This window comes from Mytilus californianus, unplaced genomic scaffold (genome assembly GCF_021869535.1).
Source record: "Mytilus californianus isolate M0D057914Y unplaced genomic scaffold, xbMytCali1.0.p SCAF_3, whole genome shotgun sequence".
Taxonomy (NCBI): Eukaryota; Metazoa; Mollusca; class Bivalvia; order Mytilida; family Mytilidae; genus Mytilus; species Mytilus californianus.
In genome coordinates, this window is record NW_026262679.1 from 94,969,625 (window position 1) to 94,997,579 (window position 27,955).

Sequence of the window (27,955 nt, forward strand, 5' to 3'; positions counted from 1 at the left end):
TATAAAAAATCAGTATAACAGTTTGTATAGAAATTTTATTGTTATTGTCATGCTAAAGGTGATAGGTAGTAATTTTGAATTGCTATAAAAATGTCGTAACTAAGCTTTCATACAATTTTTCTTTCGAAAAGTCTACTATATTCATAAGAATCAAACATCATTTGAATTAAAACATCTTACATTCAGTAAAATATATGTGAAATTACATAACGTTGTTTATACGTTTACATGGGAGATAACCTAAAACATTATTCTTTAGACTTTAGAAGACTTTTCGAAAGAAAAATTGATTATCTCCCATGGAAACTTCCTGACAACGTATTGTAATTTCACACATATTTACTGAATATAAAATGTTTTAATTCAAATGATGTCTGATTCTTATGAATATAGAAGACTTTTCGAAAGAAAAATTGTATGAAAGCTTAGTTTGGACATTTTTAACTATTGTTAATGTTGTATCTTTCAGTTGTAAACATAGTATAAATTATTGTTGAGACAGTCTTGTTTATGTAGTAGTCTGTTTAATACTGAATATATAACACTTTTGCCTGGTGCTTCACTTATAAATTATGTTAAATTGATACTTTGGTTGAAAATTTATTGGTTACTTTTGCCCTATAAAATTGATGCAGAAAATCATTTTGCATGCTATAAATAGGTTTTTCATTGAAAACAAGTCACGATTGTTTTTACAACCCTTCAACGACTAACTAAATGTGTTTGTACATTTATTTTAAAATGTAACTAATAATTAAGAATATATTGGTCTCCTTACTCTCATATACATTTTAATTGTCATTCCATTGACGTTGGACCTTGTTTGACAATTCTTTTATATAGTTGAAAGTTGCTGATAATGGCAGCATTAAACAATAGGTGTTAGTTTTAAGGAATGCCAACTTATGTTTACATTCTATGGACGAATTGTACTATAGATTACTTATTTTCGCGGATACTTTATTTCGCGTTAAGTCCTTTCATGCCCATTTCGCGGCGATTTAATTTCGCGATTTTTGTGCTTCCTTTGTAGTTATAACTATGCAACACAGTTTTATATTCAATGTTTATCGTACTTTGTTGTATAATGTAGCATTTATCCTCTAAATAAAGAAATTGTGTAAATGTATTTCTTCTTTTGTTCTTTTTTCCTTATGACAGTTCATAAAAAAATCAGTTTTTGCCAAAGAAATTCAAGACCGTTTTAAAAATGTTTTGGATTGAAATACCTTGACATCATTGCATGACTCTTTCAGTCAAATCTGACCCTTGATGTATTTGTATATTTTTTAGCCCTTTGGTCAAATAGTTTTTAATGTGTTCAAGTACTTACAAGTTTCTGAATTTGAGCATTCCTGATGAAGTTTAATTCAATTAAAATAATGAAACCAATCAGATTAATAAAGTGTTATTTTCATTTTGAAGCTATATATAGAAAGTTGTGGGTTTAATTTTGCATCGATCATGGTAGATAGATACTCATATTTAAATTTGAAAGCTTACACATTTATTTTATGGAGATTTAAATATGTACGAATTCAAATGATAATTTTAAAAGTTGGGTTACACATCTCTTGTTTTCCCTTTTTAAGTTCATATTGAGAGCTTTTCTCATCACTTGTCGACCATCATCTGTTGTCTTCGTTATTCAAGTTGTACAAAAAATTTCTTCTCTAAAACTCCTGGGCCAATTAGAACCAAACTTGGCAACAATCATTCATGGGGAATCTAATTTAACAATTTTGTCCAACCACTCCATCTGCCAAAAACATGCCAGACAAGTCTAAAAATAGAAACGGTTAAATGGAAGTTTTGTCGACAATTATCTTGAAAACTGCTTTAGATAGAGAAAATCTGACAAGGGCAGACTTTTTCTGAATGTTGAATTCTGTATCAGAACTGTCAGACGCCTCCATATGGGAGTTGTTGCCCTTAAATGATGAACTTTACCATTTGTTATATTGCCTGTTACATTGAAAACTATAATAAATAAAGAGAAACTTTAAAACTAAAATGATCAGCAAGACAAGATCTACAAGTAAGTTGACAAAATTCAGTTGACTCCTTATAGGGATTATGGCCCTTACATGACGATTTGTACCAATTTTATGTGTTTATGCCTATAAATTTCAAATTGTGATTCATAGATAGAAACTTTGAATAGCAAAAACTATCAGCAAAACCGGATCTACAAATAAGTCAATGTGGTCTAAATCGTCAGTCAACTCCTTCTAAGAGTTATTGCCCTTACATGATGATTTTTACCATGATTTTGCACATTATTTTGAAAACTTTCATAGATAGATAAACATTATTAAAAGCAAGAATGATCCGCAGGACAAGATCTACAAATACTTCAACATGACGGAATTTATCGGTGGATATTGAATGGAGTTTAATGATGATTTTTAAAGTGACCATTGTCGAAGATGTAGGTGAGCGACACAGGCTCATTAGAACCTCTAGCTTTATATACATTGGTAGATACCCACAAATTTGTAAGCACCTACATTATTATTATATCTGTTTACATTATCCCTGATACAGTAAATAGTTGTATGTTTAAGGAATGAGATGAAAGATTTTCATGAGATTCAATTATTTTTTTATTGTTCATCATGGATACGTTAAAATATTTTTATTAACACACCATGCCCATAGTTAAAAAAAAAGTAAACTAACAAAAATACCGAACTCCGAGAAAAACTCAAAACGAAAAGTCCCTAATCAAATGGCAAAATAAAAAGCTCAAACACATCAAACAAATGAATAACAACTGTCATATTCCTGACTTGGTACAGGCATTTTCTTATGTAGAAAATGGTGGATTAAACCTAGTTTTATAGATAGCTAAACCTCTCACTTGTATGAAGGTCGCATAAAATTCCATTATATTGACAACGATGTGTGAACAAAACAAACAGACATAATAGGTAAAAATGTCAAAAATAGGGGTACAGCAGTCAACATTGTGTTATAATCTTAATTACTTTAAAAACAAACAAATATGTCAACAAAGAAACACAAAAAGGCATACAGACACAGCACACCAGCAAAAACGAAAGGCAAGGATACAAAAATTCAACAACAACACAATGACGGGATTTATAAGTACCGAGCCCCGTCAAATGGACTTTACCGAAAGTTGACTAAATAGTAAAGGAAATATTCACAAAGACAAAGAAAAGAATACTATAAAACGTTATTAAGATGATTAACAACGTCAGTACCTAGAATCTATACTTCAAGACCATCTTGTATTATTTGTGAAGTTGATACAGAATATTTATCAACAAGGTCTTGGTATCTTCCGATGGTCTTTTTTAGAAAAAGGACGAGACGTTCTTTGACATACCCCTGGTTAAAGTGAGCTCTTGTCATCATTCCAAGTGAGCTCTATTCATCATTTGAAATTAGTCGTCCGTAAAATTATTTCTTCTACACCTGATGCATCCTTCTGCTTGGGAAAATATGTTCATAAGATGCTGGATTTTTTGTCCAATGATACTTTAAGGTACAAAAAGTAAATACTATCATTCCACATAATGTCATAATAGAGGCTTCTATCAAATTGCATCCGGTTTTGAGATTCAGTCTTTTACAAAAATATTTGAACAATATAGAAAATATATATATAAATATGCATTACAAACTTTTTGAATAAGAAATAATACTATTATTATTGGAGACAGGAACTTTTTAGATCTGTTTTTAGAATCAATTCCTTGTGGTCCTATTGAATTTTTTACATTTTCTAATATGCAAGGAGTATATGAACTTTTGAATACTCTTCTTGTGCATGCAAAAGTACTAAAAAAAATTAAAAATAAGAATCAAATTCTAGTCTTGTTGATTATTTTGGCTAGTGTGTTTAGGCCGTTAGTTTTTTCAATTGAATTGTTTCATATTTTCCATGTCGGGGCCTTTTATAGCCGACCATACGGTATGGGGGTTTCTCATTGTTGAAGGCCGTACCGTTGTCTATAATTGCTTGCATCCACTTTATTTGAACTTTGATGGATAGTTGTCTTATTGGCAATCATACAATATCTCCTTATTCTTTTTATATAAAGTGGTATTTCAGTATATTTGTATATGCAAGTTTGATATTTCTGTATTTTTAATCTTACCTTTTTATTTAAATGTCTTATTTTAATATGTACGTTTACTAACGCTATATATTTTGAATAGGTTAGCTATAATTTTAATATTTGTAGTACATGTATTCACCATATTGATTATGCACCATGTTGGCATCAACCTGATGTGACTTGCAATTATCGTATTTCAAGCAATCACAAATACCTGTGAGGTAGGTTTGGTAATGTTTAATCTATGTTCTATGGTCTGTACAGGTAAATAACCACTACTGAATTGTCTGAACATAGACCCAACAGATCTAAATTGACTGCAAGTGAATCGTCTGAACATAGACTCAACAGATCTAAATTGACTGCAAGTGAATCGTCTGAACATAGACTGAACAGATCTAAATTGACTGCAAGTGAATCGTCTGTACAGTACTGAGATAACAGCAAAAGTTAGTCTGAAAATTGACCGAAAAATATCAAAAAAGATAAATTGAAGTTGGTACTCCAGGAATTTATTCGCAAAGCAACATTTTAAATCAATTTCATACAAATTTCATATAGCCTGCTACACTTATTGTTTGTGTATTTTAGGAGAGAAATGATTACATTATATGTTGATTTAGATTTTATCGTAATTTATTTTCATTATCACTATTTACCAGAACGTTCTTGCTGAAATGGGACAAACATTGATAAGATCAAGTTTTCGGTGTTTCAAAGAGAATGCGACTATGTGATACGCTATTTTTGTTTCTTCAAATTTCGTTTTCAAGCATGTTTCGTTTAAAAACTACGATACAAATGAAACGGTGTTATCTTTTTTTTTACACTTATTGACTTGTAATGATGGTGATTGCAAGTTTGTTGCCCGTGCTATATCCACTATTGCTCGAGGCTAAATGTTGTATTTGGATTTTTATGAAAATTCTGTTTTTCGGTATAATATACTCAATAACAGACAGTGGTACAAAGCAACTTGTCGAAATCAACATTACTACGAATTGACATTTCACAACTTTACCGAATTTTGATGTTAATATTAAACAATATAACAATGTGACGAATGTCGTTTAAACATCAGCACTTTAAACGCTATCCAACAGGAAAGCTGATTGGATACCAATGACAGTTGGTTACGCCTTCATAAATTGTCGTTCCATTTTCAACAATGTAGAAATTTTAGGCAGGAATTGTTGAAACCTCTATTTATTTGATATGAACATGAATGCTTAAAATAATGCAAGCCGTATAGTTCGAAAATTTAAATCTTTTTTCATTTTTTTTTTAATTTATGCACAAAAACAAAAAAAATGTTTAATGAATTTTAAAGTAAAATGATTTGGTCCAGTTGAAAAAGTTAAAAATTAGTATGCCTGAAGCTTTTAAACAGAATTCAAGACCCCTTAACATAAAATTGTCACATTTTGAGTTAAAGCTGGTGAAGTTTTCTATTATTGTGATATAATTGGTGTACTGTATAAAGATTATCGAAAAAGGTTAGTTGCAATTTTTTTTTAATTTGCAATTAACGTCTAAAAGAAATACACTACGAAATAATTGTGTTCTCGGGCAACATCGTGTCAATAGGAAAATTATAGACACAGACATGCAGATAGCAAATTATTGTATGACGGCGTGACAAATTGCCTTGCCACTATTATCCAATCAACTATCCCATAGAAACAATGTTTGAAGTGCGGTGATGATTGAACAGTGCTAATGACATTGTCATAGTTAAATGACATTGTTGTTTCACATTAAAGGTATGGTCGTGTATAAGGTTGACAATAACAAGTTGCTCTGCAACCACTGTTATAAAGTCATATGTAAAGCACTTTTTGATGGTTATGATCGTAATATTAATAAATAATAAACTGTTTAGTTTGGAAGATCAGAGAATTAAAACATAAATGTGCATGACTTAACCTCTTTCGTATAGTTTAAGATGAGAAAACGGACATGATTCTTAATGTGACTGCTGTTTGATGTTGGGCAAAATCTTGTAAAAACTAAAAATATAATTCTTTATTAAGAAGATAGTTTAATTTTTCGACATGCTGATAAATCTTTAAATTGCTTAAAAGTAATGAACAAAAACTGATATTCACAAAGACACTCTATACAATATAGCATACTTCTTAGCTTAAGACTGATTACCTGAACATGAATGATAAACAAAGAAATGATTAAGCTTAAAATATATGAGCAAAAATATACCAACGAGAAAGCAACGAACTGACAGAAATAATTAGAAGACACCTAAGTGCTACATATATTCTTCAACAATATTCAGATGTCTATGCAGTATGTTTTAAAAGCACTACATCGCACCAAGTCAAACAGCGCAAATCTTAAAACAGGAAATTCTAACTGGTGCGGACATAATTGTTAACATTTTTTTCAAAATTTCACAACAATTGTATAAGATACTCAAATTTTGACAATTGTTTGATTAAAATAAGAATGAAAACCACATGACAGAAAAACAATTGAAATCACGAGTATATCTCCTAATCAATGACAAAAGTAAAATTCAATAATGATACAGAAATTTTTAACAAAGCAGTGACCAAAATTTTTATTTGCTATCTGAAATGATGAAGAGCTTATTATGTTGTTACGTTCTTTTTTTAAGACCCTCAACGATGGATGGGGGTCTTCTGCTTTTTGTTCTCTGCGTCCGGTTGTTAATCTGTCATGTATCAGGTTATTGTTTTGGTTTAAGTATTTTATCATGAAGGTGTGGTATATTAATTTACAATTTAGGAATATATTATAGAAAAAAAAGGATATTGGGTATCCCTCCATCACACAAAATCAGAACATGCACAGCAAAATACACAGAAAGAAAAGGAACAGCGCTTTTATTGCTGTTCTTCATCTCAAAGTCACAATTCAGTATAGTTCATTATAATGTGAACTTCATAGTTACAGACAAATAAGGGTTTTGACCCTGACTACACGGTTGACGTACATGTAACCTAGAAATGTGAACGTTTCATATTAGTACATTCCAGGTTAAAAATGATTGGTTAACATTGTTTACCATGACCTTTAGGTCACATTAATTTGAAACTTAGTATATATAGTCATTGTGAGGTGACCTTTTAAAATTGAATGACAAATTACAATTTTGACGCTGGTTTTACGGTTCAATGAACTTAGACATATGATAGGCTTGTTGGTATAGAAACCTATGAAAACATCTTTTTGTAGTTCTATAAAATGTTAATTTTCATGTAGATTTTTCTTCCTTTATTAAACATTGCTTCTGCTAAGTTATTTACTAACATGAAAAGAGTCTTAGAAAAAAACAAAAACAGACACTTAGATTTTTTCAGGGGTTGACCTGTCTATGCGAAGAAGTCCAAGCATTGAGAATAATCAATGACGTCATATTGTACAATGAAAAATAAGTAAGAAACAGTTCGGTTGTTGCAAAACTAAGTATCAAATTATTAAGACTGTTATCCGCCTGTTATTTGCGCGTTTTTTCACTTTCGTTCACAATTATTTCCTGGCATGGTTTTGCGCAAAATATTCATTTTCATCCTGTCTTGGGCAAATTGATGTTTTTCTTCAGAAGGCTAATTTCAAGAATCCTCCTGCCACCCTCTTCATCGCCGAATATCAGAAGGTCGTTCCCTGACAGTATATCAGATGGTCGTCCCCTGACAGTATATCTAATGGTCGTCCCCTGACAGTATATCAGATGGTCGTCCCCTTACAATATATCATTTTTGTCATTTGTCACATAATTCTTATGGATTCAAAAAGTATAAGTTTAGAAAAGTAATAGTCCATGAAAGATGAACAATATTTAGGCTGCCATGCAGGATTTATAAGTTTTCATCACAGACTTAAAGATACAATTTTCTGTTTTTTTTTTTAAATTTGCAATAGAACAGCACTTTGCTGACCGATTGTTTTTTCGGAAAAGGCATGCAAAATTTGATGCCTGTTTTAAAAAATGCCACCCACTCTTCGCTTTCTTTACATTTCGTAAATATACTGTACCCGATTTGAATGATATATTCATTGAAGGATGTCTTATGTCCGTCTCCAACTATTAATGACACATTCAGGACAAATATATGTTAATATCAAGCAAATATAACACTGCTTTGACTTGACCGTCACGATGTATCGAGTGTTTTACATGCTAGCCAACAAGGTACCAGTCATGTATGAGTTCTATCAAGGACATAAAAAGAATGGCCAAATCCATTAAAGGTCAACTTTGCTTGAGAGTGATGCTAGTGTCATTAAATGATGTCTAGGTATTTTATCTTATATGATCTTGAAATGTCCTTGGCATCTATGATATTTTATGAACCATTGCAAAAAATACATTGTTTGTATAAAAACAATTCAAGAAATACATTTACAGAATTTCTTTATTAAAAGAGGAAACGATAAACATAAAATATAAATCTATGTTGCATAGGAATCTACAAAGGAATCACATATCACCAGAACCTGAAGTAAAAGTCATTGCTAGAAATTGTATCAATGAAGTATCCATTGAATATGACAGTTGTTATCCATTCGTTTGATGTGTTTGAGCTTTTGATTTTGCCATTTGATTAGGGACTTTCCGTTTTGAATTTTCCACGGAGTTCGGTATTTTTTTTTATTTTACTTTTTGAAACCCTTGAATAAATATTATCATTTAAATTAAACTGAAATGCAATAACAATATATCATTCCATATCGTATGGCTGTACAATCCCTTTTAATGATTACTTTTCAGGCTAAAATCACTTTTTTGCATTTTCTTCTTCCACATATTATCTACCTTGTGCAGTGAAATAATACACGTCATTTTAGTTTTTTGGTAAAAAGATTTAGACTTCAAATTATTCAAGATCAGTTAAAGAAACTTGTCAGGAATCTGATGTTCAGTAGTTGTCGTTTGTTGATGTGGTTCATAAGTGTTTCTCGTTTCTCGTTTTTTATATAGATTAGACGGTTGGTTTTCCCGTTTGAATGGTTTTACACTAGTCATTTTTGGGGCCCTTTATAGCTTTCTATTCGGTGTGAACCACGGCTCCGTGTTGAAGACCGTACTTTGACCTATATTGGTTTAATTTTACAAATTGTGACTTTGATGGAGAATTGTCTCATTGTCACTCATACCACATTTTCTTATATCTATTAAATGAACAATAGAATATCATTGAAAGTTTGAAAATAAAAAAAAAACCAAAATATTTGTTCTGGAAACCTTCGTTTATACTGTTTCTGTCATTGATGTCTATTTTACTAGCCATCTGATGGTAATCAAAGATCGTCTAGTACATGAAGAAAGCTGCCAACAGAAAAAATAAGGATGCTGATGGCTGTGCTGCTAGTCTGACATTACCTTTAAAATACAAATAAAATTGATCAAAGACTCAAATGAACTAACATCAATACTTGTGGTATATTATGAGAAAGGCTATATAAACGGTATTGATTTTAGAAATATGTTTAAGGAAGCACTTATCTGAAATACACACAGAAAAAAGTTGTTTCTACTGATGGCTACAAATTAGTAAAACTAAGGAAAACTATTCTCTTTGTCTCTATAAAAGTCATAAGTCAAGGTCATATATCATGATATAATAACATATTTCCAAAATAATGTTATCACATAATCCTCTTTAAATAGCATTACTAGTATCATATATTTTTAACTTTTTGTGCTTTCATTCTTCAAGAGACTTATCAAGACGTTGTTTGATGCAACTGTGAGGTTACGTCATCGTATTGTTACAATTTTTTTTGTCCATCTTAGGTATCAGCCCACCAATTCACCCACTTCAATTTAGAAAATATGTAAAAGTTACTCTTCCCTGACCAAAAAAAAAGTGCTTTTGATGTTATTGTTTACTTAAAATAACAAACAAATTTGCAGAGATGAAACTGTTGGTGAAAGTGAAAAATAAGTAGATCATTTTGCGCAAAATTTTACTTGTACATGAGTTTGCATTACAAATTAAGGAATCATGCACTCCATAGTATACCTATTTTAAGAAAACCAAGGGTTGTTTTTAGTAGTTCTTGACTTCCGAACGGTAGTATTTTATTACAAGCTTGTAAACATTGGTTGAAAATTGGCATTTAGAAAGAAGGTGATACATGTACATTTCATGATATACCTGGTTTTTATGCAGTTAAACTTGGAATAAAATATTTAGAAAGCTGTTAAATTGACCGAATCTTTTTTGTTCCACCTTACAGAAGTGCCTCTACAAACTCTGTAAAATATCATTGCTATACTATCTGTTCATGTTGAAACGCTTATCATATACCCTTTATTACGTTAGGAACAAATTCTTGAATATTTCATCATCCAGCATATATCTTCCATTGGGAACTATTTTTATAAGGGAAATGAGATGGTAAAACTTCTTCTATCCTGGGATAACTTGTAAGGTATCCAAATATGGTAAAAATAATTCATATGATTTGAGGATGAAATGTATTTGTTTTTATGATTTAGAACTAAAGATTTAAATGAGATAAAGTTTGCACGTCATACTTATGGCCTTGCTAATGCTATTAAGACTTAATATACTGAAACATTAATCAATCTGAATAAGTTATCACTATCCATTTATTGATAGTAAAGTTGAGGCTAAAAACAATTGTCAGGACAGTTTATTTACTGAGTAACTTCAATAAACTTAAAACATTAACATGTGGAATGGAAAAAGTATTTAGTATATCAGGATATTTTGAAGAATATGTAGGACATTACGTCAGAGATAAAAAAAAGTTACCGATATTTAAGAAGAACATCATGTTTTTTGAGAGTACAGCTACAATTGCTGATGTGTAATCAGATAACACTTTCAATGATATCTTTTAACATATTGTAAATGATATATTAGTACCTGTCAGTACGTAAAACTTTACATTCATCTCCTTGGCATAGAAAGACGTGGCAGGTTTACATTAGTTTGTCTTTAAGGTCTCAACCTTTCCCTCTTAATCTAGAACAACCAATATCTACTTATTTCCTGATCATATAATGCATTTTAAACATGTTTCCTTTTTTCAGATATAACAATACATGTATGATGTAATTACCACTTGTTTGACAACCAAGGTTTCCGAGTATAGAGTTCATGTATCTGCCTTCAAGTTTTTTAAAAAACATTACTGCCTCATCTCCACACTCAGCCTCAACCTGCTGGGCATAACATTCAAACATCGACGTTGTACGCCTAAAAGTATAATGTACCGACAATTTAACAGATTATATTGACATGAATACAATATAAACAAGAGCATAACTGATTATACTCCAAGATATTGACACATTGAAGTCTTCGATCTATAAAAAAAAACGGGATCGCCCAGAGGAAAAGGAAATACTAAACAAAACGTCTTTTTAATATTCATCCTCTCCCATATGTAAAATTTGTTGTTTAAAATACATATCGAAATAGTTATGACTAGAACCGAATTCCTGCTGTATGATTTCTAATTTTTTTTGGAACATTGAAATAATTTTTTGGTTTTTTTTTTGCGTTAAAAAATTTACTCAAAAGAAATTTAAAGGTTAAAAAGTATAAACAAGCGTTTCTTAAAATTAAATGAATTTGTGTAACAGCTCATATTATGCATATTTTATGCAAGAATGATGTATACCTCAATTGCAAGAGCATCCTCTTTTTTTGGTGGGGTTAATGTTGATCAATCTTTAACTTTCTGTCACTCAGTAGTATTTGAAGACCTTTGTTTGTCCTTACTTCAATTTCACCTTCTTTTTGGCAAATTGTGTTTGTTTTTTCTTTTTCTACTGTCTAGGATTAACCGAGTTTGATTGTCCATTGGTAATCATTGGTGTCTTCTCATTTTTTTGTATTTTGAATAAAAAGAGATTTTATTTTGTTTTTCTCTTTATTCATGTAATCACCACCTAAAAGGTTACATTACCTATTTCTTTTTGAAATTCACTAAAATGCAACAAACTTAACCTTGATTACTGATCCATAAAAAGAAGTGAAGGTCAGGTGACTCGCAAGGAATCCATATACTAAATAAAGTTACGTATTTCACTTGACAGTCAGTCACTGAACCATGAAATTGAGGTCAAGAACCATTGACATGTGACAGACGGAAAGTTTGTAACTTCAGGTATCTACATATAAGGTATCAATAATCCAGGTAGTCTTACCTTCTGACATATAAAGTTTTTACAAATAATTAACGCCGATGCCACTGCCCCCGGGTTGTAATGTCTCGTATTCTGCAACTTTTGTCACAAGCGAGACAAACATTATCTCAATGCTATGCAACAATACTTTGTGTACTTACTGACATTCCCGAGCTTTTGATTCGGGAGATGGAAATGAAGATTCTGGTTCTGGTTTTGGAGCCGTCATGCTTGCACATTTATCTCGAGTTGCATTTTTGAGGGATGTTTTATCAAAGCACTCCATACCATGCTTCAGAAAACCTGTTTACACAAAATATTTTTGAAAATATAATGTCTGCAACACATTGAAACAAATAGTTTAAAATTAAAGGTGAAAATCTTTAGCATTCTTGTCCTTTTTATACACACAATGTTTTCTTTTCGGTTTATAAAATAAACTTTGAATTTTTGAATAAACTAGTAAAAGGTCAAGAATTCTGGACCATGTTTTTTTGTAAGTACGCATGTGTTTTTGGAGGGTTGATGCTTTATATGGTCTGTTTTACTGTGCAGTATTTTTTGGAATTCGTGTTATCATCCCTTTTTTGATTAATGAATTGAAATGATTTCTTTGAAAGTTTAACTGATGCCAAGTTTAACTTGTAAAATCTGTGTTTCATGATATCCATGGATAACTTTCAGTTGTCATTTCTTCCAAAACAACATATTACCAAATTACCATTTGTCATGTCTTCCAAAACAACATATTGCCAAATTAACATTTGTCATGTCTTCCAAAATAACATATCACCAAATTAACATTTGTCATGTCTATGCTCCCGAAACAACCAATCAAATTACCAGATTTACATATGTCTTTGCTTCCGAAACAATAAATTAGAAGATTTACATTTGTCTTGTCTTCCAAAACAACATATCATTAAATTATCGTTTGTCACGAAAAACACATGGGTGACACTAGTGGATCAGAAACTGCATTCAACTAAGGGCCACTCGAGTTCAACCCTGTTTTCCCCCCTATGTTAATGTTTCTCAATCTCTTAGACTAGTTCAATGGAATGAATTGATTTCTGTAGTAAAATTGATGCAATTGACTAAATTTAACTCGACTCAATCACAATCATAATGTGAAATGAATCAATTATCTCAATCTCATTTTTAGGGGGAATATAACTATCTTTGCGATTGAATTATATTCTTTATATAAGAATTATCTAAAAAGCGTTTTTTCAGAGGAATTTTGTTCTTATTTTTGTCTTATGTTTGTTTGTACGAAGATCATGGGTCCTCCATAATTTCTCAGAATCAGAAGTACTTTGTTTAGAAATATGCATACGACTCCTTCTAATAAATAAAAAGTGTTCTTCTGATTTTTGCATAATTTGTCCTTCATTTTGACTACTCTAAATGTTAAAATATTCATTTAGGGATTGTTTTTGCTTACTTTTCCGATCACAGAAAATACCTCAAAAATATCCCTTGTGCAAATAGTTTGAACAAGTCAACAATTTTGGCGTTAAGGGCATCTTCCGATGTGCATATTTATACCACACATAACAAGTCTAGGCATTACAATCAAGAAAAATATCAACAATTACAGTATACAATTTAAAAGAAACCATTTCATTAAAGATAAACTATAAATTTACCTGCTTTAAATTCAGCTCCACACATCAAGTCAGTCAAACTAACAGCTGCCTCAATACCCTTTATGATTTGCTGTGCTTGAGCCGTATTAATATCGTCACACTTTGTTTTGATTTGAGATACACAATCCTCGACACTTTTGAATTTTCTAAAATAGATGATAAATGAAATGTTTATTGCATAATTTGAATTGTAATTAGATAACATTCAGAGTAAAGCAGTAGTCTTTTTTTTATCAGTTTTCCCTAAAGAATGGTATAAACTGAAATTATTATTTTTCAAATTAATTCCATACAATAACATGCCTCTATTATTTGCAAAAGGTAATACACAGTCCACCTTAAATCTGAGTTTCAGAGGAGTCAAGACATTAACAGCTTAGTGTAAAAACTCAACAGTTTATAGAATAAGTTGTAGAATATAACACTATTCAGTAAAACCTGTATTAAGAGACCTGTGTATTCAAGGACCAAGATTTGTTTTTCTTAACCAAGTTGGTCCTTGAATACAAATTTGACTGATGGAACAATTAACATGCATACATTTAATAATGTAACTTAATCATACTGTTGTATTCTCATTTGAAGCTACACCAATAAATGTATCATGCATAAATCAAATGCATTATCATTCAGGTTTTAAGTATTTCAAATGTTTTCCAAGCTAAAGATTTATATGTATTTGCCTTTGAAGTGGCATTTCTTCGAATTTTACTTATATTTTAGTGATCAACTGTTCTGTGTTGTCTTTTTCTTACTAAGCCATATTTGTTTGACCATAAGAAGTTATACACTATTATTTATTGTAAAGACTATTATGATAACACCACTTTAGGGAGTGCAGCACGATTTTAATAAGCTAGACTTGTTTCAGTGCCTAGGACACCATCATCGGGATAAAAAAAAACAAACAAAAAAACCGTACTTAAATACAAACTGTAAGTGATAATTCACGCGTCACAAAGTCATCATTGTGAATAATTGTACATAGAAAGTGAAAGTAGGTATACAAGTAAACTTGAAAAAGAATGTTATAGACGAAGTTCTAGTTATAGAAATTAAAACGTTGACGAGATTATTCTGTCTAAAAGACCAAGTTGACGAAAGCGGATAAAAAAGAGGCGACAGATATCAAAAGGATATTCAAACTTTTAAGTCGAAAATAAACTGACAACGCCATGGCGTAAACGAAAAAAAATACCAACCGACAAACAACAGGGTACAAAACACAATATAGAAAACAAAATACTGAACGACATAAACCCCACAACAAACCGGGGGTGATCTCAGGTGCTCCGGCAGTGTAATCATATCCTGCTCCACTAGTGCACCCTTCTTGTTGCTCATACCGGTACAAACCCGGTGATAAGTCAAATTCGATAGGTCACATTCGAGGAAAAGAGGACGGGATTGTGGTTATGCGAAATAGATATTATATAACGGTCAACCAAGTAGTGTGATGGCGTTTAAGAAGGGATGATTTCAACTTCACCTCTTTGAACGCTTGATTTAAAAGCTTTCTTGTGAGCATAAACCCTCTATCGAGAAAAACAGATAGGAAACGCAAGTTCTTGAATATGGTATCAACTGTGAGATATATTCTCCATATGCAGGCGCTGCTTGAATGTTGCTACATGTACATAGAAATTGAAAGTTCACAAGTGGGAAGCTGATAAGTTGCAGTTTTATATCAATTGAAACATAAGCGAAAGCAATCCCTTGCCAAAAGTTTTCTATTTAAGTAATAATCAATTCAAGCCATAGATTTGTTGGAAGAGTTGATATGGCAAGGTCGTGTGAAAATGATAAGAAATCTATGGCTCTCATAAATTATTTCGATTCCAATATGACAAATACGGTAATCTAAAAACGAATGAGGCGAAGGTAAGTGTGCCGTGTGTTTGGCTATTCTATTTTACCCAATGTAAGATTAATCTAAAAGTTTCACAACATTTAAAGTCTTGCATGAATCATTTTCTAAATAACCTATGAAAAATTGTTTCATCCTGATTGTTCTCAGCCCAAATATATTTTTTTTTATCGTTGGCTACTATTCACAGTCAAATCGGCAAATGTCCAGTCGTATCTAAGGAGTGAGCCGCCATGTTGACTTGCTGAAATCCCGTAAATGTGCGAATAATGCAATATAATAGAAAATGAAACACACCTACCTCAAAACTCCATTTAGATGCGATATTATACAAATTTGCAGCGTAAGCGTAACGGGAAAACCTTCAGTTTGAAAATTTTCATTCGTTTTGTCAACATATATTTGTTCCGCCTAACAGAAGTCCCCCCTGGAAACTTTGTTATAAACAATGCCATAATATCTGTTCCTGTTGGAACAAATATTTTATACCCTTTATTCCGTAAGGAACAAATATTGTAATATTTGTTCCAACGGAAATATTATTACAGAATATTTCTTCCACTTGGAACATATAAAATGAAAGAAATTCTATTTCGTGACAGTTTGACGTCATGTTTTGACTTGACGTAAAAGTGCCAAAATAATTCATGAAGTTTCGTGGAATTTAATTCTATTTTGATTTTTTACACATTCTCTAAGCTCTTATGCATTAATTATTTTTGTTATGCATTATAATAGGAATAGCGTATCTGTAGGTCTTTTTCCAATTTGAAATTGAACACAGCAAAATCGACTTAGTGTTTGCATATTGGTAACGATAACGAGGATTTACGAAGGATGTAATTTGTAACATCCATTAATATGGATATCTCCGAGTCTCCGCTAAGTTATATATAAATATACATTGAGAATTGTATCACAAAGTTGCAGGCTGAATTCCACTTGAAAGAAATAGAACCCTTTATTAGAGAAGGTGAAAATGGCCAAGTTGGTATAATTGAATTGTTTACATCTGTTTCTTTGGGGTTTAAAAGTTTAATGTAGGTGCTTAAATTATTTTTGCATCTTATATACGTGTTTATAATTATGTTTTACTATGTAGCTTTGAGATATTTGTAAATTTTTAAATTAAAGAAAAAATGTCACTAAACAGTCGATTATTGTAGATACATGTGGATCTTTTTTTGTGCATAATCATACATTTCACCGAAAAAAAATTCCACAGAAAGATAAAAGAACGATCTTTAAAAAAAGTAAAATAACAAAATTCCAAACTCCAAGGAAAATTCAAATCAGAAAATAACTTATCAAATGGTATAGCAGTAATTTGCATTTCTGCCCCCGGCAGCAGTTCTCTGGGAAAAAATCCACCAAAAAGGCAATAATCTAATCGAAAAGAGAAAGTCGGGTACACCTTTTTATGTTCAGTCGTGTTTGAGTTGACTTTTTTGTCTTGAAAACATATAAAGCATTAATATGTGATACATCATCTCGTTCGGATTATTTTTATATATTTATGCTATATTTTGATATGATAACATTAAAAATTCGCAGTATCAAAAATGAAAATATATGGGTCAAGCGAAATACCTTTCTAATGTGTTATAGTGTAGGTGTATTTGAAAAAAAATAATACATAATAACAAAAAGCAGTTGACGAAAGACTTTACAAGTGGATCTTAAATATGCATATCTTCAAAAAACTTTCATTTTTTGTGTGTATTCTCTAGGGTAGTTCGTCTTCAACCTCTGCTGAAAATATTAAGTCTGCCCTTCTTGTCTTTCATTTCTGCGAATGTGTTTTGCCTATATGCCATTTTGTTTTCCTTTGTTGACATGTTTTTTTTTATATAGCGATTAAGATTATAACACAATGTTGACTGATGTACCCTTATTTTTGAAATGTTTACCTATTATGCCTGTTTGATTTGGTCACACATCGTTGTCAATATAATGGAATTTTATGAGATTGTCATACAAGTGAGAGGTTTAGTAATCTATAAAACCAGGTTTAATTCACCATTTTCTACATAAGGAAATGCCTGTACCACGTCAGGAATATGATAGTTGTTTTTCATTCATTTGATGTGTTTAAGCTTTAAATTTTGCCATTTGATAAGGGACTTTCCGTTTAGAATTTTCCTTGGTATTTTTGTTATTTTATTTTTTTTCCATGAAATGTTTAATTTTTAGAATTTTCGAAAATTCACACTGACAACCGATCAGACTATAGTTTTACATTGATAAAAGGCATAAAAGATCATGACATGATGTTTAATAGCTAGTAGATACATTTTTCTTTTAACATACAACTGGCATTTAAGAATGGTAATGATACTATGTGGATGAAGTTATCGGTTTTCAAGAGCTAAATTGGCAGCGCGTCATCCCAACAATGGCTCTCATTTTTGCGATTGAAAAAATAGGTGGCGTAATGGGAATTACTATTATGTCGAACTAGAACTCTGACGGGTTGTTTACGAAGCCAACGAAGCACATCATATTATAATTAAGATTTACTACTTGGAGTGTTTTTTGTTTTGAATTTACTTTATTGTGTTGTTGGGTAACTTAATCATTAACATGATTAACATATACCAAAAATCTCCTTCAAATTCATAATTTTTAATGGTAATAACAATAAAGTGAAACCTCTTTGTTAATGTCATATTAAAATACAATTTTCAGAAGAATTGTGTAAGAAATATATACTTACGGACAAAATGTAATAATTTGCTGAGAAGAAGGATATCCTTCGAAATCCTCTGTTACCAAATTTGAAAGCATCTGAACACATGTCATCAATTTAGGAATAGCACATCCTAACAGAAATATACATAATTTAAAAGTTCTGTAAATATGCATTTATAAATGAAAGTTATTTTTCAAATGTGAATTAATTCATGAAAGCTATTTTTCATAGGCTGCAAAAGCAAATCTCAATATTTTCATGGGGAATTAACATCTAACTGTAACTGTTACATGCCTAGTTAAGATTTACATTTGAAGTCATTTATGGTAGATTCATGGTATACCGCCATTTTGGATTATACTATCGCAGTACACAATCAGTCTAGTTATTTGCCTAAATCTGCAAATTTGTAGACAGATGTGCAATTTTATTGGTTGGACTGTTTATTTATATGAAGAAAACTTGCTGATTTATTGCATTAATCAAAATATTTAAACAAATACCAAACATTTGTGTTTCAGAATCAATTTTTTCAACTTAGCTATTTAAGGGGAGATAACTCTTTTAGCAAAAAAATTATACTGGACTGATAGGGAAATTTTTAATTTTTAATTGTAGCAAGTAAACAAGTTCGGTGACACCATTTCTTCTTTTTATTTTCTTTAAACATATTATAAAACCTATCTTCTCAAAAAATTTTTTAAAACTCTATCTCATAGATTTCTTTTTATGCACAAAAATGTGTTTTTCATGAACAATCAAAGCAAATTTAGGCAATTTTCAACGACTCATAGCTTGAAAAATAGCACGGTGACCCATCCTTTTTATTATATTTTTGAAAAGATCATAGTAAAATCTTCATTTTGGCAAAGTATAAGAAAATTCTATCTCGGGAAACATATACTGATGATCTACCTTATATACGCTGCTTTGTACAGAACTAGACTGATGCAGATTTCATATATTAAGGAAACATGGTATTTTCGTTGATATTTAATTTCGTGGTTTTACAAAAGTCTACATACAAGCCGATAGAAGAAAATTAACTTCGTGGAACATTTAAATTCGTGGTTCGCCTATATCCACGAAATCCTTGAAAATTGTTATCCCACGAATAATAATGAATCCACAGTACTATAATTAAATAACATTATATTTTATTCCTTAAAAGAGACGCTGAAGATACCGAAAGTGATATTTAAACTCATAAGCCGAAAACAAACTGACAATGCTACGGCAAAAAATGTAAAACGACGAAAAGACAAGCAGTACACAAAACACAACCAAGAAAACTAAAGATTTATCTAGAGCAACACGAACCACACCAAAAAATGGGGGTGATCTCAGTGCTAAACATTAACATGGTAAATAACGTGACTTATCCACTACAAGCCCAGAAGACAAACTACATACCTCTAATCTACCATGATAAATTATTGAGAAATAAAATCAGCTAATGCCTTGAAGATTAATCAGCCTGGAGAGTTAAACCTAAGGCTATTTCATTTAAATGGTTAGATCTGGGTTAGGGATGATACTAAATGAATAATGCATTTGTAATAGTTAGTTCCATAAATGCTTTTTGATCAATAATATGAAGCTGAATTAAAATAAAACAGTGTTACGTTGGTTCATGGCTGTCATATTTGTTTTTCGTAAATTGTTTTTTAATGAATTAGGCCGTAAGTTTTCTAAATTGAATTGTTTCATATTTTTATAGCCGACTATACGATATGGGTTTTTTCTCATTGTTGAAGGCAGTACGGTTGTCTATAATTGCTTACATCCACTTTATTTGAAATTTGGTAGATAGTTGTCTCATTGGCAATCATACCACATCTCCTTATTTGTATATAACTAAGTTAGAAGCTAAGAATATAATTATGAGAATAGTTGAAACTAACGTATCGGTGATTTTATTAGAGCTATGACCCTAATCTTGGTCAACCTTCATTGATTCATCGAGATATGACCTTAATCTACCTTCTTTTATTGGTCGGGGAACACTCCCTTGATTTTCGTTGTCTACAAATATAGTCCCTAGTGTGGACAGTGTGATATTTGCCATTTTTTTTTTATACCCTTTCCAAATTTATTTCCTCATGTGTTATGTCTCAAATAGCAAGTAGCTATATAGGGGGATGAAACTACACTGTAAAAAAATTTGGGTCATGAATTTTAAAGTAAAGTAGTGATTTGATCCAGCTAAATAAGGTTAAAAATTAGTATTTCGGAAGCTGTCAAAAGAATTCAAGACCCCCCTTAACATAAAATTGTCCATATTTTGAGTTAGAGCTGATGAAGATTTCTATAATTTTGATATAAATTGTCCCAAAAGTAATACACCACACTGTAATTGTTTAATAAATATTATTGAGAAAGCGCAGGTGGGATTTTTTAATTTCCATTTATTGTCTAAAAAAAAATGCACTACGAAATAACTGTGTTCTCGGGCCAATTCATGCATTTTTCAAGTACGAGCAACTTTTGGTTCGTTCAAAGTAATAATATCTCTGGTTAAGATTACATGTTTTTCCGTGAAATGTTGATTTTTACCTCAATTTTCTTAAAATGTCCTGTTCCAAGTCAGGAATATGGCAGTTGTTATCACATAGTACGTTTCTATGTATGATGGCGTTTGTTTTTGTAGCAGTTCAGTGTTTCTGTTGTTCCGTTTTGTTTCCCCTTATAGTTGATGTGTTTCCCTCAGTTTTGGTTTATGACCCGGATTTGTTTCAGTTAAATCGATATATGAGTATTGAACAGTGGTATACTACTATTGCCTTTATTTATGGTTAAAATCAGCGTTTAGTTTTCTTGGTTTTTTTTTTAGTTTCTCAGCTTTCAGAACTATTAGGTTTAATATAAATATAATCAATCAGCTACAATCAATGTAAGGTGTGAATATCTGTCTGACAGGGGTTCATTGACCCTGACCTCCCTTAACTTGACTCATTAATTATTGTCCTTATTCAGTGGGTTTTGGAGTATCTCAATAGCAATGGCTAAAACAGTTTACCAAATTGCAGTTTGAATTCTTCTCCAACAAACTGGTCAACTGGTATAATATTTTAACAAATTGCTTCAGTGAATGTTGCTAGTATTTAGTGAGTGCAGTGAAATAAAAAGTAACACTTACCATCCAGCTCTAGTTAGTTGATGTCTATGTCCTGAATTTCAAACACAATAATGATTTACTATAATATGAGTCACTGATTTAAGAAGGTCTAACTTTGACATGAAAACTTCTATCCTAAATAAATTTTATAAATGAATAGTTCAAAACATTGTTTTGTAGGTCAATAATTTATAGCTCTGTTTCTTAACAGCAAGTAAGTGCGTTATTGTAATTTGGATAATTTTTTCTAAAGCAATTACTAATCTGGCTAATATTAAAGGGAAATAATTAACATTACTGTAAAATCAGCAAAATTTTGTTGTCAAATATGACCTTCCTTCATTTTATAAGTAATTTTTTTGTAACATTATATCCAAGATTATTTAACTATTATCACCTGTTCTGAAAAGAATACTAAAATTTATTTTTAAGATGATTAAAATTTTGAAAAAAAAACCTGTTAAAAACATATTATGGAACACATTCAAAGTTCTATAAATCATACAGATTCCTCTGTAAATTAAGAAGGTATGACCAGCCAAGTAGTCAGCAATTCTGTGTTGACATGAATTTTCATTGATATGGTCAAAATTATAGATTAACTGTCTTGCAAAACTTTGAATTGTTCAAAGTACTAATGATTTTCTACCACCGAGGATTAGATTACTTATAAGCAGTATTTGGCAAAACCTTTCGGAATTTTGTGTCCTCAATGCTCTTCAACTTCGTACTAGTTTGGCATTTCAATTTTGTTTTATTTGAGTCGTATTGATGAATCTTTTGTAGGCAAAATCATAATCCTGGTATCTTTGATTAAATTTTTAATATACAATAACTCAATAAAATTATTTCCCTTTAATGCCAGCAGATCAGTAATTCTTATAGAAAATATTATCCAAATCACAATTACACAATAACTTCTTCTAAGAAAACAAAGCTATAAGTAATTGACCTACAAACAATGTTTTGAACTATTTATTTATAAAATTTATCTAGGATAGAAGTTCTCATGTCAAAGTTAGACCTTTTTAAACCAGTGACTCATATTTTAGTAAGTCAGTATTTTGTTTGAAATTCATGACATAGACATCAACTAACTAGAGCTGGATGGTAAGTATTACTTTTTATTTTAATGCACTCACTTCATACTAACATCCTTTCAAGAAATCTGTTAAAACAGTTTACCAGTTGACCAGTTTGTTGGAGAAGAATTCAAACTGCAAATTGGTAAACTGTTTTAGCCTTTGCCATTGAGATACCCCAAAGCCCACAGAATAAGCACAGTAATATCAAAGTTTGTTTACGCATTTGATAATCATCTTAAATTGATTGTTGAACCATGAAAAATGGTGAAGGTCAGGTTACTCCTGTAATACAGACATGTACACCTAATAATAATGATATTGACCCAGAGAAACTAAACCAAGTGCAAATATTTTAATGTTGGTAATTGACTTCCTATAAGAGGCAAATGTCAAATGACTTCTGTCGGATGAACATGTACCGGTACACCTCACACTGTTACTACAGACAAAGTATAGGTGACCTAATACTCAAAGTAGATGAAAACTAAGCACTGATCATTGAACCATGAAAAGGAGGTCAAGTTTTAAGTAATTTCTATCAGTAGTGACCTAATACCCAAAGTAGAGGAAAACTTAGCACTGATCATTGAACCATAAAGATGAGATAAAGTTTAAGTAAATTCTACCAGAAGGCACAGTGAATCTATGAACTAAATGGAATTGAATTACAATTCATAAAAATTGAAAACATGACCTAAGCATTAAACATTAACACTGATCATGAGCAATGACAATGAGGTCAAACTCATGTAAAGACACTTAGACAAACATGTATACCTTACGCAAATTCTAGACAAGAATCTAGATCTGGTTGACCTTTTACTCATAGTTATTTAAAATCTGATCTTAGAGAGAAAACGTAACATTGACTATTGATATGAACCCTGAAAAGAAATCAACAAAAAATAAGAAGATTTTGCTTATTGCCAACGAGACAAATATCAACCAGAGACATAGAAGTTGACCACTATCAGTCACAGTACGGCCTTCAACAAAGAGCGAAACCCATACTGCATAGTAAACTATAACAGGCACCAAAATGACAAATGTAAAACAATTCAAACGAGAAAACTAACGACCTAATTTATGTACAAAACAATAAACGAAAAACAATATGATATACAGCAACAAACAACAATCACTGAATTACAGGCTCCTGACTTAGAACAGGCACATCCAGAATGTGGTAGGGATAAACATGTTTGCTGACGCCAAACCCTCTCCCTAACCTGGGACAGTGGTGTAACAGTAAAACATAAGAACTAGCAAAAAGGCCATATAACTTCTGACAGACAGACATATACACTTAAAGGTTCAATTATAAAATAGTTATGCAAATTTCCCGATTTTTTTTCTTATTTGTTTTTTCTAATAATTCTTTGGTATGTTTGAGACCTGAGAAACATTGAATTAGAAAGCAACTATCTTCAAAATCAAAGGGAACTCAATTTTATACTGTAAAATGAATAAGCAATGTTTAGAATGAATAGTTGCATAAGTCTTTATATAAAATGGCATCCTATTTCAATATATAATGAACTTGATTTCATGGAACATTCAGCCAAACAAAATCCTGTGCTCTCTGGTTGTACTTACGGTCTAGGAACTCTGTAGGATTTTTTGATCTGATTGCAGCATACTTAAACTATACATCATTTTAGAAGATTAAGAATTTGGCGGGAAAATGTATTTTGAATGGTTAAGGAGGAGTTATTGCCTTGTTGGAATAAAACATTTATTTGCCATTTGTTTTAACATGACTTAATTGTAGCATTGACATGAAAACAAGTAGATTTAACATGGCAAATATCCTTTTAACTCTAGTACTGATCTTACGTCATATAAGTCTCTAACATACAAAACAGTATACTACATCTGTTAGAAATGGAAAATCATGGCCTCTGATAATGACTGACAGCTTTAATAAGATGGAAGATGTTAGGCGAAAAATTATTCGACTAGCTTGTTTAATAGTATAAAAGTTGTGTCCAATTTGATTTTTACATTGAACAAGCTCTAGTTAAGCAATGTCAGTCAAAATATTCTGTATATTATCCCTTTTAGGGACATTTCAAGATTGCGTTAACTGTTTTTATGTCCAGAATTAGATTTTAATACTTATTCAACTTACAAGAAATTAATTCATAATGTAGTAATAATATGAAGAACATGTAATCCAGGAGAACCGAAGAACAAAATTTGACTGTTCATGCTATTAAAAAGAAAATGATTGATTAAGGTATAAAAACAATTGTGAGGTGTAAGAACTCCCCTATAGAAATCCCTAACATTTCAATGTCTTATGCTAGCTATATTTTCAATTTATTAACACCAGATTCGGTAATACAGAAATGATAGCACCTTTAAAGACATAAATTTAACTGACTTTGCTATCAAATCACTGTATTGTAATCCGTTCATTGATATGTATGACGTCAGCAAAGCTACTCCTATTGAGGCTACTAGATTTAACTATGACATGATATTGTACTTCTATATGGATGTTTTCTTAAATAAAAACTATGACAGTGTTTTATTTATTTTTTATATTTTATATGAATAAAAGGAGAATAGTGTAATGCGTAAACGAGACATTGACCCAACGACACAAAAGACACTTAGAGTTCGACAAAAGGTCTTCAACAGAAGACAGAATTCTGTCTAATATGTGAAATTCGAAATCGACCAGATTCTAAAATAAGTGGTTAATATCTACATGGAATTTCAAAAATGTAAAAAAAGGAAAACGAGAAAAAGATCATCTTAATAATAATTTTTTTGTATGAAGAAAACCCCTTTAATTGTTTTTTTTTATGAATTAAGCAAAATCTTTCTTTTTTACATTTCTCTTATTATTTATCTTTATCGTTTACAATTATCGTCGTTTTATGTACTTCAAGAACTTGACGAAACAAAACATGGACCTTGTATATTAATAGTTTTCTTTATGAATCCATGTATAGGAACAATAAAGATTTTTTTTTATGGCTTGCATTCGCCTGCGGTAAATTTGGGATTAAAGATTGTTATTTTCCGAGAGTAGGGGAGGGGATAGTGTGTTCGAAGCCCGTGCCGATGGAAACCGAAAAACTTTACAATTAGGCGGATTTTGTTATTTCATTTGCTCCCGCTTCATTTAGTTTATATGAATATCTTTATGTGTATATTATACTTATTCATGTATGCATGTACGTTAACTCTAGCTGCCAAGATTAGTCTATTACTAGTTTATATTTCCTTTGTTTGAAAGCCCGCAATTTGTAAACCGTGTAATCGTGGTCAAGACAGTAATCTGCTATATAATATGAAAAGTTCACAATATAATGAACAATTGTCCTTAATTTCAAGTTGATGAGACCACACCTTCATGATAAACTACCTAAACCAAAACCATAACCAAATATAGGACGGACTAACAGAACAGAAAACATAAGGCTCCCTTCTATCGTAGGCTGGCATAAAAAAAGAATGTTACAACCATAATAAGCTCTTCATTATTTCAGATAGGAAATTAAAGCTTTAGTTTCTTCATAGTTAAAAGTTTAAGTTTATACATCTCTACTCAATACTTGACCTTTATGTAGCATTATTGTTATCTATTTTTGTCATTCATTTAACATTTCCTTCCATAGGTACTATCTCGTGATTTCGATTGTTTTTCTGTCATGTGGTTTTTCTTTGTTTGAATCAAACTATCAAAATTTACGTATTTCCTACAATTGTTGTAAAATTGTGAAAGTACATCATATCCATTCTATGAAAAAAATGTAATAATTTTTTCCGCATTTGTTGAAATTTTCTGTTATTAGTTTCACGTTGCTTGATTCGGTACGATGTAGTGCTTCACAGATCGCAATGTTGCACTCTAGATGTCTTCTAGTTATTTGTTTCGTTTGATTGCTGTCTCGTCGGTTTATCTTTTAAACGTAATCATTTGTTAGTTTATCATTCAAATAATCAGTCTCAGACTAACAAGTCTGTTATATGACATAGAGCTCCCTTGCGAATATCGGTTGCCATTCGGTACAGTAAAGGCAATTTTAAGATATGTGAGCTTCTCAAAAAATAAAACAATCTTCATAATAAAGAAATATATTTTAAATCGGTACACTAGTATGCCCCACATAAAGAATTTTTGTCCGTTTTCTACATCTTATATAAAAAACAAGGTTAAGTCGTGCATTTTTATATATTAATTCTCTGATCTTTCAAAGCCACAGTTTATCATTAACTGTCATTATCCCCATAACCAGTCATAAAATGTTTACTATACCGAAAAACAGAATTTTCAAAGAAATCCAAATACCCCGACCTCGAGCAATAGTTGATATCTCACGGACAACAAACTTGCTATTACCCTCATAACCAGTCAATAAGTGTATAATAATACACCGTTCGTTTTAATTGTCTTATAGGTTTTAAAGTTCCTTTCTTTTAAATGAAAGTTGATGAAAAGTAAATGCCAATATTACTATTTCTCAAGCAGTTTTTCTTCACTTCATCAAATAATACTTCTTGTCAATATTCACATTATGCTTTCCAGAAATGCTCGAAATTGACGTGATCAATACTATTTTCTTTTTCTTTTTTTTTCAGTGATAAAATAGGCGACGTAAAATACTACTTTTATAGTGATATCAATCTCAAATGGGACGCGCTTTTTGTATAAGTATTAATATCTGTAAACTTCAGTCCTAACTTAAATCATTTTTATCTGTAGAATTGAATTGGACTGGTGTAAACTGCGAAATTTTCCACAAAAGCCTAGATTTTTCAAAACATCTGGAATGAATGCATTTGTTTGTGCTAAACACCTAATTTTGATTTTATACCTATCTTAAACGAATCAGGATATACAATACTTGAAATATTATGTTTTGTCATATTTAGATTTCTGCATTGAAAATAGCGAAATAGTCTTAAGTGCGATGTGTTTGTAAGAATACGTCCGTAAATTCAGAACGTTAACAATACAAACGTAACAATGGATCATCAAATCATATGTGAAATAATAACCTTTAGTTCACTTGTGAAACAAATCTGATAACTTCATTCCTCTGATGTCATACAACGATGGGTGTTGTCATTGTTGCTGACCATGCATCGAACATTAATAGAGAATTCGTAAAATAAGATATGGTTCCTTGAATTTCTACTTTATTTCTATTAAAAAGTCCATGGTCAATGTAATGCAAAGAATACCCAGGGAATTCATATAACGACGAAACAACACCAAAATCATGTAACTAACTCATGCATACGCTATGCTCATTCCTCAATAATTGTGTTGTTCCGTCACTG

The 27,955-nt window shown here is 31.0% G+C and overlaps 2 protein-coding genes across 3 annotated transcripts in view; both read right to left on the bottom strand.

Annotated features, from left to right (window-relative positions):
* LOC127735488 (uncharacterized) overlaps positions 1-27,955 on the bottom strand; it is a 121,217-nt gene that overhangs the window by 81,712 nt on the left and 11,550 nt on the right. The gene's annotated exons all lie outside the window — the stretch shown is intronic.
* Positions 8,471-27,955, bottom strand: part of LOC127735496 (uncharacterized) — a 130,565-nt gene continuing 111,080 nt past the window's right edge. Inside the window, exons 2-5 of the mRNA XM_052245677.1 lie at positions 13,893-14,038; positions 12,402-12,543; positions 11,169-11,305; positions 8,471-9,456 (exon numbers count right to left, since the gene is read on the bottom strand). Coding sequence (XP_052101637.1) covers positions 9,386-9,456; positions 11,169-11,305; positions 12,402-12,543; positions 13,893-13,917 — 375 coding nt within the window. The 5' untranslated portion in view covers positions 13,918-14,038 and the 3' untranslated portion in view covers positions 8,471-9,385. The remainder of the gene's footprint in view (positions 9,457-11,168; positions 11,306-12,401; positions 12,544-13,892; positions 14,039-27,955) is intronic.